This window comes from Sapajus apella, unplaced genomic scaffold (genome assembly GCF_009761245.1).
Source record: "Sapajus apella isolate SASKATOON/1434 unplaced genomic scaffold, GSC_monkey_1.0 scaffold6, whole genome shotgun sequence".
Lineage (NCBI taxonomy): Eukaryota > Metazoa > Chordata > Mammalia > Primates > Cebidae > Sapajus > Sapajus apella.
This window is the reverse complement of record NW_022436946.1, coordinates 74,877,687-74,889,986: the sequence shown is the minus strand read 5'-3', so window position 1 is coordinate 74,889,986 and position 12,300 is coordinate 74,877,687. Positions and strand designations below refer to the sequence as shown.

Genomic DNA, 12,300 nt, shown 5'->3' with positions numbered 1-12,300 from the left:
TGAGGCAGGTGGATCACCTAAGGTCAGGAGTTTGAGACCAGCCTGGCCAACATGGTGAAACCCGGTCTCTACTAAAAATTCAAAAATTAGCTGGGCGTGGTGGTGCACACCTGTTGACCCAGCTACTTGGGAGGCTGAGGCATGAGAATCACTTGAACCCGGGAGGCAGAGGTTGCAGTGAGCTGATAAAGCATCATTGCACTCCAGCCTGGGCAACAGAGTGAGACTCCGTATTAAAAAGAAAAAAAAAAATTGAGGCCGGGTGCAGTGGCTCATGCCTGTAATCCCAGCACTTTGGGAAGCCAAGGCAGGCTAATCACGAGGTCAAGAGATTGAGACCATCCTGGCCAACATGGTGAAACCCCGTCTGTACTAAAAATACAAAAATTAGCTAGGCACTGTGGGGTGCGCCTGTAGTCCTGGGAGCTCTCGGGAGACTGAGGCAGAAGAATTGCTCGAACTCTGGAGGTGGAGGTTGCAGTGAGCCCATATCGCGCCCACTGCACTCCAGCCTGGTGACAGAGCAAGACTCCGTCTCAAAAATAAAATAAATAAATAAATAAATAAACATATATAAAGTAATACAGTGTTTTCATATTCTCCCCTCCTACTTATCCTTCCAGTGTCAGCTATTCCTGGCAAATACCTTCTCTGGCCAGTCTAAATTATGTTGCTTTCTTTAATTCTTCTCCCTCAATGTACTCTTCTCTTTTCCTTCACAGTACCATCACAACTCAAAATTGGCTACTTTTATTTATTGAATCTCTATCTCCCCCACTAACTATAAACTCAAAGGTCAAGAACCATGTCCATTTTGTTCACAGGTCTATCCCCAGTCCCTAGAACAGTGCCTAGAACATAGTAAGCACAATATTTTCTAAACAAATTACTTCACTGACCTGCGAAATCTGTTAGTGCTCATGTAGTTTGTCTTCCTCAAAAAAATTAATCCCTTCCTTACTAAATGGTTCAGCCACTTTGGAAACAGCTTGGCAGTTTCTTAAAAACACTTTGCACTCAGCCCAGTAATCGCTTCCCTAGCTATTTACACAAGTAAAATGAAAACATTGTTACACACAAAACTATATGTGAACATTTATAGCAGCTTTATTAATTGTCCCAATCTGGAAACAACTAAATGTCCCTCAGCTGAGAATAAATACACAAACTCTTATACATCCGTTGAAAGGGAAGAGATTACTGATAGATGCAAAATGAATGGATCTCAAATGCATCATGCTAAGTTAAAGAGGCCAGACTCGGCTGGGTATGGTGGCTCATGCCTGTAATCTCAGCACTTTGGGAGGCTAAGGCAGGTGGATCACCTGCGGTCAGGAGTTTGAGACCAGCCTAGCCAACATGGTGAAACCCTGTCTCTACTAAAAATACAAAAAGTATCTGGGCATGTGGTCCCAGCTACTCAGGAGGCTGAGTCAGGAAAATTGCTTGAACCAGGAGACGGAGGTTGCTGTGAGCTGAGACTGTGTCACTGTACTCCAGCCTGGGTGATAGAAAGTCCATCTCAAAAAAAAACAAAAAACAAACAAATGAAAACAAACAAACAAAAAAACAGCAACAAAATCGCCACACTCAAAATGCTGCAAACTGTATAGGACAGTTTTGTAAAAACAGTATTATGAGGATAGAAAATAATTCAGTGGCTACCAAGGTCGAGGAGTGAAGAGGTTGACTACAAGGGGACACATGTAGCCAGGTGCAGTGGCTCATGCCTGTAGTCCCAGCTACTTGCTAGGCTGAGGTGGAAGGATCTTGAGCCCAGGAGTTCAAGGCTGTGGAGAGCTATTAGGGCGCTGCACTTCAGCCTGCGTAACAGAGCGAGACTTCTCTAAAAAAATTTTAATTTTTGAAGGGTCACAGGGGAATTCTGTGGGGTGACAGAATTGTTCCATATTTTAATTGTGGTAGTTTGTATGTTGAAATTTGTATAACTGTACACTTTTAGAAGATGTGGCAGGGTGCAGTGGTTCATGCCTATAACTCCAGCACTCTACTTGAGGCCAAGAGGCGAAGCCAGCCTGGTTTTAAGAGACATAGTGAGACTCTGTCTTTTAAAAGTAAATAAATAAATAAAAAGATATATGTAAAAACGAATAGGAGCCTTTTACATATTTTTGCTTAAAGTTTTCTATTTTTTTTTTTAAGATGGAGTCTAGCTCTGTCACCAGGCTGGAGTGCAGGGGCACGATCTCGGCTCACTACAACCTCTGCCTCCCGGATTCAAGCGATTCTAACTCAGCCTCCTTAGTAGCTGGGATACAGGTGTGCACCACCATGGCCAGCTAATTTTTGTATTTTTAGTAAAGACAGGGTTTCACCATGTTTGCCAGGATGGTCCCATCTCTTGACCTCGTGATTCGCCTGTCTTGGCCTCCCAAAGTGCTGGGATTACAGGCGTGAGCCACTGCCCCCCGGCCAAGTGTCCTATTTAAAAAATTTTTTTTGACACAGGGCCTCACTGTCACCCAGGATGAAGTGCAATAATACCATCATAGCTCACTGCAACCTCAGCTTCCCAGGATCCGGCGATCCTCCTGCCTGAGCCCTACAGAGTTGGTGGGACTGCAGGTGTGCACCACCATGCCTGGGGCTAATTTTTATTTTCATTATTTGAGACAAGAGTCTTGCCCTGTCAGGCTGGAGTGCAGTGGCACGATCTTGGTTCATTGCAACCCCTGCCTACTGGGCTAAAAAGATTCTCCTGCCTCAGCCTCATTTGGGACTATAGGCATGTGCTATCATGCCTGGCTTTTTTTGTGCTTTCAGCAGAGATGGGGCTTCACAAATCTTCCTGCTTTGGCCTCCCAAAGTGCTGGCATTCCAGGCATGAGCCATCGTGCCTGGCCTTTTGCTTAATTTTCTAATATCCCTTGCTTACTTAGAATTATTGCCAACATTAAAGTTATCTTTGTTGTCATTGTCTCCCATAGAGCCCACAAACTAAACACTGAGATCCATGGGCCTGCTAAAAACAGTCGCAAAGTAAATGACAAAATGTTTAACTGCAAATAATTAGACAAGAGAAAAAGGACATTTAAATATCATGGGTTCTAGCTGAATGAAATCTTTAGAATTATACTAAGATATAAACGGTTAAGTCACTAAGTTTGAAACATTACAAAGATCACAAAGACAAATCAGCGCTAAAATCTGGCATGCTGATAAGTTGTTAACAGTGTTCACTATAAATGAAACTGGGTTGAAGTTAGATGTGAACAAATCGTGTCCCACTAGGAGCACATGGGTTCTTCCTTGAGTCACTGCTGAGGCCTGGTACATCTGAGATTTGAAAGAAATATCAGATTAACTGGGAAAAAGAGTACAGGCAGATCGCTTGAGCCCAGGAGTTCCAGACTAGCCTGGGCAACATGGCAAAATGCAAAAATTACCCAGGTGTGGTGGCAAACACCTGTGATCCCAGCTATTCAGGAGGCTGAGGCTATTCAGGAACGATCACTTGAGCCCAGGAAGTCAGGGCTGTAGTTAGCAGTGAATGTGCCATTGCACTCCAGCCTGGGGAAGAGTGAAACTGTCTCCAAAAAAAAAAAAAAAAATACTTAAGTCAGTTCTCATTTTTGAAATCCACTCCAAAATTTTTAACCAATTCCAACACAGTAACTGTTAGAGAAATGACACTTCATGTTAAAGTTTAAAAATTCTTTATTGTACTGAGCTAGTTTGTAATGAATACCAGCAGGTGGGGCTCAAGCCACAGTTATCTGACACCGATTTCAGAGTAAGTTTATCTCAGTATGCAACTAAACTGACTAGTTTTTTCCTGTTTCCAGGGGGAAAAAGTTTTCAGTTAGCTCTTGCTTCCTTGCATGTCAACAGTACTCTCTATTGGTAAATCTTACAGCTGTGTCACTATCAGGCCATCTGTTGGCCATCTATTAAAAGCCTTACCTGTCTTTTCACCCTTCATCTAGCATCAGGCCATTTACTTGTGTAAATATGAGGTAAGATAGCGAAGAAACTGAGGACAACAATCTCTGGTTCAATTTACACATTTGATACCTCAGATGATTGGTAGATGGGAAGGCATTTTATCTAATTCAGACTTAGAAAAGGGTAACATTTTGTTACAAGCTCACCTCTACAGCCAATTCAAGTACCTTTGAACCTTGAGCAACACACATTACCAGTCACTGTTAAGAGGCCTTGTCTCTTACTTAGCATGTACTTAGAGAACATATTTTGGCCGGGTGCGGTGGCTCATGCCTGTAGTCCCAGCACTTTATGGGAGGCTGAGGCAGGTGGATCACCTGTCAGATGGAGACCAGACTAATCAACATGGAGAAACCCTAAAAATACAGAATCAGCCAGGCATAGCGGGGCATGCCTGTAATCCCAGCTACTTAGGGGGCTGAGGCAGAGGCTGCAGTAAACTGAAATCATGCCATTGCATCCTGAGCAACAATCTTAACTCCATCTAAAAAAATAAAACCCCACTTTAATTTTACCTATCCTTCAAACTTTAAAATTTCTTTTTATAACCAAAAAGTACCTTTAGATACTATCTCACAGAAATTTTTAAGATTCATGGGAGACTAAGCATGGGCACAGTGGATCACAGGATCATGAGCTCAATAATTCAAGACCAGCCTGGGCAACAGACCTCATTCTTTTCATATTAAAAATTTCATGCAGCTTTTCAAATGCACACATTTGTAAGATTCAGAAATTTATTAAGTCAGTCATCACTGACACCTGTTAAGCCTATGACCACATAGTTTCCTTGCTAGTTATCAAGTAGACAGAAGTTATTTATGCAAGTATAGAACATATTGGACTCTGCGGGATATAGAAAAAACTTCACTGGGCTGTTCTATTTTATAGTTACTTCAAACTACTATCTCATATTTTATCTATCAGTACCTTATTATTCTTAATAGCACTCATTAGAACTTCCAAAATGATCAAACTGGCATAAAGCTTATTCCACTAACTTCAAAATGGGTCCTTCTACTTACATAAGCTGTGTACTAGCCACACCACCTAGTCATGGGAAATACTCAACTTCCACTACACTGCCCAGTCATTTTAACCTACAATGTTTCAAATGTACTTGTCAGTTAATTTGAAAGGGAAATTTCAAGGTTTCTGAGATTCAATGTTGGTTAACTACATCAACTTTTCAATGCAACACAAGGACTCATGGCATTTGGCCTTCAATGACAGTAACGTGCTGTATCTCTCCAGGGTGTTGCAGTGAAAACAGCCCTCCATAGCTTAGAGTCAGATTCCCTCCCCTTCAAAATACGTGGTGGAGCAATCCTATCCCTGAAGGAAATGTTAATAACATTCTCACCAAGTTTCAGCTGATTCATAATACCAGAAGTAGGCATCTTCCACCTAAGCATTTTGTATCGGCCAAGAGAACACACAATTTTCTCATTAAACTTTTTTAATGGGTCTCAAAATTCTGTGACAAATTTTTGGTCGTTTCCATTAAAAAGTACTGATTTTAAAAACTAATAACTTAAAACTGCCACAAGCAAAAAAGAAAACCAAAGTGGTCCACAAAACATTCTCCTTTCCTTCTGAAGGTTTTACGATGCATTGTTATCATTGACCAGTCTTTTACTACTAAACTTAAATGGCCAATTGAAATAAACAGTTCTGAGACCGTTCTTCCTCCACCACTGATTAAGACTGAGGTGGCAGGTATTAGGGATAATATTCATTTAGCCTTCTGAGCTTTCTGGGCAGACTTGGTGACCTTGCCAGCTCCAGCAGCCTTCTTGTCCACTGCTTTGATGACACCCACAGCAACTGTCTGTCTCATATCACGAACAGCAAAGCGACCTGTTAAAAAAAAAAGAGTCAGCATTACCAAAATACTGTTTGTTCACAAGTACATTTTTTTTTTTATCTTTAGCACAAATTAGTCAAGCTTACCGAGAGGTGGATAGTCTGAGAAGCTCTCAACACACATGGGCTTGCCAGGAACCATATCAACAATGGCAGCATCACCAGACTTCAAGAATTTAGGGCCATCTTCCAGCTTTTTACCAGAACGGCGATCAATCTTTTCCTTCAGCTCAGCAAACTTGCAGGCAATGTGAGCCGTGTGGCAATCTAGTACAGGAGCATAGCCAGCACTGATTTGGCCTGGATGGTTCAGGATAATCACCTTGGAAAAAAGATTTGCTTTCAGTACAAATCCAAAGTCTTGAATGACTTTAGGCTCTGCAATAAGAACATGTTGTTTTAAATTGTTACCTGAGCAGTGAAGCCAGCTGCTTCCATTGGTGGGTCGTTCTTGCTGTCACCAGCAACGTTGCCACGACGAACATCCTTGACAGACACATTCTTGACATTGAAGCCCACATTGTCCCCAGGAAGAGCTTCACTCAAAGCTTCATGGTGCATTTCAACAGATTTCACTTCAGTTGTAACGTTGACTGGAGCAAAGGTGACCACCATACCAGGTTTGAGAACACCAGTCTCCACTCGGCCAACAGGAACAGTACCAATACCTAAGAATATTTACAGTACACTGTAGTAATTAGGTGAAAGCAGATGGCACTTTTACCAACTCCAATTCAGTGTATTAACAATCAACTTACCACCAATTTTATAGACATCCTGGAGAGGCAGTCGCAAGGGCTTGTCAGTTGGACGAGTTGGTGGTAGGATGCAGTCCAGAGCCTCAAGCAGAGTGGTTCCACTAGCATTGCCATCCTTACGGGTGACTTTCCAACCCTTGAACCAAGGCATCTGAAACAAGCATGCCGATTTGTGTTAGCATGGAATCGCCATTCCCAGAGCTTTTTAACAATGGTTTTGAAAGCCACTTACGTTAGCACTTGGCTCCAGCATGTTGTCACCATTCCAACCAGAAATTGGCACAAATGCTACTGTGTCGGGGTTGTAGCCAATTTTCTTAATGTAAGTGCTGACTTCCTTAACGATTTCCTCATATCTCTTCTGGCTGTAGGGTGGCTCAGTGGAATCCATTTTGTTAACACCAACAATTAGTTGTTTCACACCTAGTGTGTAAGCCAGGAGGGCATGCTCTCGGGTCTGCCCGTTCTTGGAGATACCAGCTTCAAATTCACCAACACCAGCAGCGACAATCAGGACAGCACAGTCAGCCTTTAAAGCAAGCAAAGACATCCCTGTCAAAAGCTCTCCAAAGGACAAAATAGGCCTTTCCAAAAAAAAACCCCTGGAGTTATTAATCCCAACCTGAGATGTCCCTGTAATCATGTTTTTGATGAAGTCTCTGTGTCCTGGGGCATCAATGATAGTCACGTAGTACTTGCTGGTCTCAAATTTCCACAAGGAGATATCAATGGTGATACCACGTTCACGCTCGGCTTTCAGTTTATCCAAGACCCAGGCATACTTGAAGGAGCCCTTTCCCATCTGTAAGGATTAAGAGTTACTTGGTTACTGAAACACAAACTCTATAGCTTCAATTTCCTTGCATTCCCTCCCTTAATAGGCATGTAGCAGTTTCCACTTTACAACTTCAGGTCCTAAGTGATTTGAGCCAATTAGGTAATCAATAAAGCTACAGAAGTAACCAAAAAGCAAACTTTTAGTAGGATCGTAACTATTAACATTCAGAACTAAACTGCTCACTATCAATACAGTTACAGAAATAACCAAAAAGCAAAGTATGATTTCTAAGCAGAGTAACTATTAACATTCAGAACTACTCACTAGTTCTGGGGAAATCAACGGTCCTACTGTTAAAACTCATTTTAGTTGGTATTTCTTTCTGGTATTAAACGTACCTCAGCAGCCTCCTTTTCAAATTTTTCAATGGTTCTTTTGTCGATGCCACCGCATTTGTAGATTAGATGACCAGTAGTGGTGGACTTGCCCGAATCTACATGTCCAATGACGACAATGTTGATATGAGTCTTTTCCTTTCCCATTTTGGCTTTTAGGGGTAGTTTTCACGACACCTGAAACAGCATAAATAAAAACTTTGAACCACTGTTCGAGGCTTGACAATAAGCCAAGATCCAAACTCAAAAAGGGCAAATTCCAAGGAGAATTATATGGTGTGCCAAGCTGGCCTAACTCTTCAGTCTCCACCCACTAAGTGTGGGGAAACTCCATCACATAAAACTCCTCCCTCCAATCTAAGACGTACTCCAAACGCTGGGAAAACTAATCGAGGTGCCAGAACGGCCCTAGTACTCCGTGGGGTCACAGGAAGCGGCGGCCGAGGAGGGAAAGGCCCTTTTCCTTTGTGTGGGTGACTCACCCAGCACGCTCTCCCCGGCCGCCGCGTCCTCCATTTTGAGTTCCCTGCAGCAGGGCCGGGAAGCGGCCATCTTTCCGCTCACGCAACTGGTGCCGACCGGGCCAGCCTCGCCGCCCAGGGTGGGGCGACACAAGGCGGCGCGGGGCCGGCCACCAGAGCAGGCCGGCCGGCTTGAGACTGCCCCCGTCCGACTCTCGGCAGCCACTCGCAGGCCCCGCCTAGCTGAACATGTGCGCTGGGACTGACGGGCCCCGTAATCCCCCGCGGTACCCCACAGTCCCAAAAACCGAAACACCAGTGTACAGATCCTGGCCCGCATTTACAAGACTGTCTACCCAGAAAAAAACGTTCGCAGGTGGTCATCAACAATTTCAAATGGCTACAAACTTAGCAAAAACAGCGGGGCAGGCGCGAAGGTGCGACCAGATTCGCACGCGGTGGCCCAAGCGCCCAAACCAGGCCTCAACTCAAGCACGAGGCGAACGGGCTCCTGGAGAAAAGCGCAAGGCCTCGAACTCTCCTACCCACTTCCAACCCGAAACTCGGAATCAACAATCACGTACAGTGGCCAGCACTGTGGACGTAATGAAAAGCACACGAGGGCCGTAGTCCGTAAAGAGGCCAGTCCCGCGGAAACCACACACGGTACTTACCTATGTTCTGGCGGCAAACCCGTTGCGAAAAAGAACGTTCACGGAGACTACGGCACTTATATATGGTTCTCCCCACCCTCGGGGAAAAGGGCGGAGCCAGTACACGACACCACTTTCCCAGTTTACCCCGCGCCACCTTCTCTAGGCACCCGTTCAATTGCCGTCCCCTCCCCCCAACTTCTCGGGGACTGTGGGCGATGTGCTCTCAGCCCACTGACGCGTACCGGAGCCTCGCGCATGCTCTTCTCCACCTCGATGATGACAAGAGCGGGCGGGTTAGGGGGCGGGAACGGAGCGATCTCCGGGTTCTAGGTTAGTGGGAGTTTAACGACGGTCCCTGGGATTCCCCAAGGCAGGGACGCGTCCTTCTTTTGTATGAATTACTTTCAGCTCCGGCCGGGGGGGTGGGGCGATGGGGAGGCGGCCTGGAAGGGACGTCCAGAATCTTCCCTCTACCACGGCTGGCTTAGCTCCAAAGGTTGTGTCGAGATTAGGTTGTATCTTTGCCCCTCAGTCCGCCTCCTGTCCTCAGCCTTGCCATCTCCCTAGTCCGGGGCAAATCCCTAGAGCGTCTTCCTCTGCCGGTCGCAGCCCAGCCCCGGGTTGGCTCCTCCTCTGCCCCGGCTTCCGCGTCCCTCCCTTGTAGCGAGGAGTACCAGGCCCGGGGACCCTGAAGGGCTTGGGGCGAAAGGTCCGGACCGGGGGCTTCCTTCACAGCTCACCGACCCGCGAGAGGTTCGGCTCGATGGCCGTGAGCACCACGAATCCGCTCTTGTGCTGGCCTCTTGGCTTGTTCCATTCAAATCCAGCTGCTTTTATCGAAGCCCGTAACACGTCATCTCGCCCTGGCACTCCAGATGTCCAGGTTTTCAGTTTAGAATAGACTCAGTCCAACAGTTAGCTTTAGATCTAATTCTAGTTTTGTTAAGCCAAAAAGTTCCTGCGAGTGTGTGTTTGTGCCTTGTGGTACTTTTTTTTTTTGAGACAGAGTCTCGCTCCTTAGCCAGGTGCCAGGCTGCAGTGCAGTGGCGCGATCTCGGCTCCCTGCAACCTCCGCCTCTCCGGTTCACGCAATTCTCCTGCCTCAGCCTCCCGAGTAGCTGGGAGTGCAGGCGCGCGCCACTATGCCCAGCTAATTTTTTTTTTTTGTATTTTTAGTAGAGACAGGGTTTCACCGTGTTGGCCAGGATGGTGTCGCTCTCTTAACCTCATGATGCACCCGTTTAGGCCTTCCAAAGGGCTGGGATTACAGGCGTGAGCCACCGTGCCCGGCCGCCTCGTGGTACTTTTTAAATTAAAAAATGTACAGTCATTTGTTGGCAAACATGAGGAACCTAAATATCTTTCAAATTCAGATTTTTCACAAGATCTCCTGTAGAGACTAAGATCTACAGCATCAGCAAGTTTATCCACCCAATTTCCTATCCCCAACATTGCTATGAGGTAACAGCTTCTCCTGTTTAAATAAATGCCTATTATATTTAAATAAGTGCTTTCGATTTCTGTCATCCTAGGTTGTGAAAGCATTTTAGCATAAATCTAGGGCAAGATTGGATGAGCTTGGCCTTTTTGGATGGCTATCAAGGCAGGCCTTGGGAAATGCTCCTCTGAGGAAAGAAGAACGTTTATTTTTAATGAGCTAATTACTAGATCATTATGTTTCTTCTTCCAGCTGTAGAATATCCCTGCCCATCTTCTGGAACCAACTTATTTACTTAGTGAGAATCTACTATGTGGCCAACGCTAAGCTAAGTACAGTGGAGTTCCTTTTGGAGAAGAATCCACAATCAAACTGGAAGAGGAACACAAGTTGGGAAGCAGTTAAAGACAAAACGCGTATGGTGCTTAGTTGGTTTCTTTATCTTTGTAGTGTCAAGTTTTCCTAGTCCTTTCAATTTTCACAGTACACTTTTTTTTAGGGAGTCCTGCTCTGTCGCCAGGCTGGAGTGCAGTGGCAAAATCTCGACTCACTGCAACCTCCGCCTCCCTGGTTCAAGCGATTCTCCAGCCTCAGCCTCCGAAGTAGTTGGGACTACAGGCGCCTGCCACCATGCCCAGCTAATTTTTTTATTTTAGTAAAGATGGGGTTTCACCATGTTGGCCAGGCTGGTCTCAAACTTCTGACTTCAGGTGATCCATCCGCGTGGGCCTCCCAGAGTGCTGGGATTATAGACGTGGGCCACAGCACCGGGCCACAGGCAAAGTTTTTCCCGAGTCCCAGTTATTGTGGATAATAGTAAACGCTTCATAAATAAATACCTTACAGAGAATGTTTTTTAAGGACCAGGCTCAGGTGGCTCATGCTGGTAATCCCAGCACTTTGGGAAGCAGAGGCTGGCAGATCACGAGGTCAGGAATTCAAGACCAAGACGAAGAAACCGCGTCTCTATTAAAAATACAAAAAATTAGCCGGGCGTCATGGTGGGTGACTGTAATCCCAGCTACTCGGGTGGCTGAGGCAGAGGGTGCAGTGAGCCGAGATCACACCACTGCACTCCAGCCTAGGCAACAGTGAAACTCCGTCTCAAAAAAAAAAAAAAAAAAAAAAAAGGAACGCTTTTAAAAATATTACCCAAGGAATGGCAAAATTATACGGGTCCATGATTTATACCTAAGTAATCTATTGCGCAACATCAACTGGTGTTCTGAATATTGCAGTATTGGCCCAGACTTTCATTAGGTGAAAGGAGATCTCATTTCTCGTGTTTAAGAACAAAACGCCTTTAATCCCAGCACCTGGTTAGGCCGAGGCGGACGGATCACTTGAGGCCAGGAGTTCGAGACCAGCCCGGCCAACATGGTGAAACCCCGTCTCTACTAAAAATTAGCCGGACGTGGTGGCGCACGCTTGTAATCCCAGCTACTTGGGAGGCTGAGGCAGGAGAATGGCTGGAACCCGGGAGGCGGAGGAGGTTGTAGTGAGCCAAGATCGCGCCGCTACACTCCAGCCTGGGCGACAGAGCGAGACCTTGTCTCGAAACAAAACAAAAAACCAATATCTTTCAGCCCATCTGAGCCATATTATTGTGCATTAAGGGTAGTCACTGGCCACGAGCATTTTCTCACGGCAGAGATCATTTTCTGCTCTCGCTCGGACCAAGGCTGGGCCGGAAGCGCGGAGAGGGACTGGAACGCCGGTCCCGGGGAAGCCCCGCGCGCCCCGAGGCGCACGCTGTTTCCTAGGAAGGGAGCCTGGGGTGGCAAGGCTTGCGCGGGTGGTCCTTGCACCGCGCCAGCTCGCCAGGCCACGTCACTGGCGTTATTCCAGCGCTGGGTCACCTGCGGGCCGGCGGGGTCCCGCGACGGACAGCTGGGCGGCATGGATCCGCCGCTCGAGTCTCCCCAGCGTCAGGTCGCCAGAGTCCCCTCTGTGACTCGCCCCACCTTGAGGTCACTTTCTTC

General features: G+C 46.1%; 1 protein-coding gene across 1 annotated transcript; it reads right to left on the bottom strand.

The window, feature by feature from the left end:
- Positions 1 to 5,407: 5,407 nt before the first annotated feature.
- EEF1A1 (eukaryotic translation elongation factor 1 alpha 1) lies at positions 5,408 to 9,859 on the bottom strand. Its single transcript, XM_032275510.1, has 8 exons — positions 8,899 to 9,859; positions 7,767 to 7,940; positions 7,213 to 7,392; positions 6,823 to 7,119; positions 6,591 to 6,741; positions 6,244 to 6,500; positions 5,920 to 6,154; positions 5,408 to 5,826 (listed from the first exon to the last, which is right to left on the bottom strand). The coding sequence occupies exons 2-8, from the start codon at positions 7,908 to 7,910 to the stop codon at positions 5,702 to 5,704; spliced, it is 1,389 nt and encodes a 462-aa protein (XP_032131401.1). The 5' UTR covers positions 7,911 to 7,940; positions 8,899 to 9,859; the 3' UTR covers positions 5,408 to 5,701.
- Between the last annotated feature and the right edge of the window lie 2,441 nt (positions 9,860 to 12,300).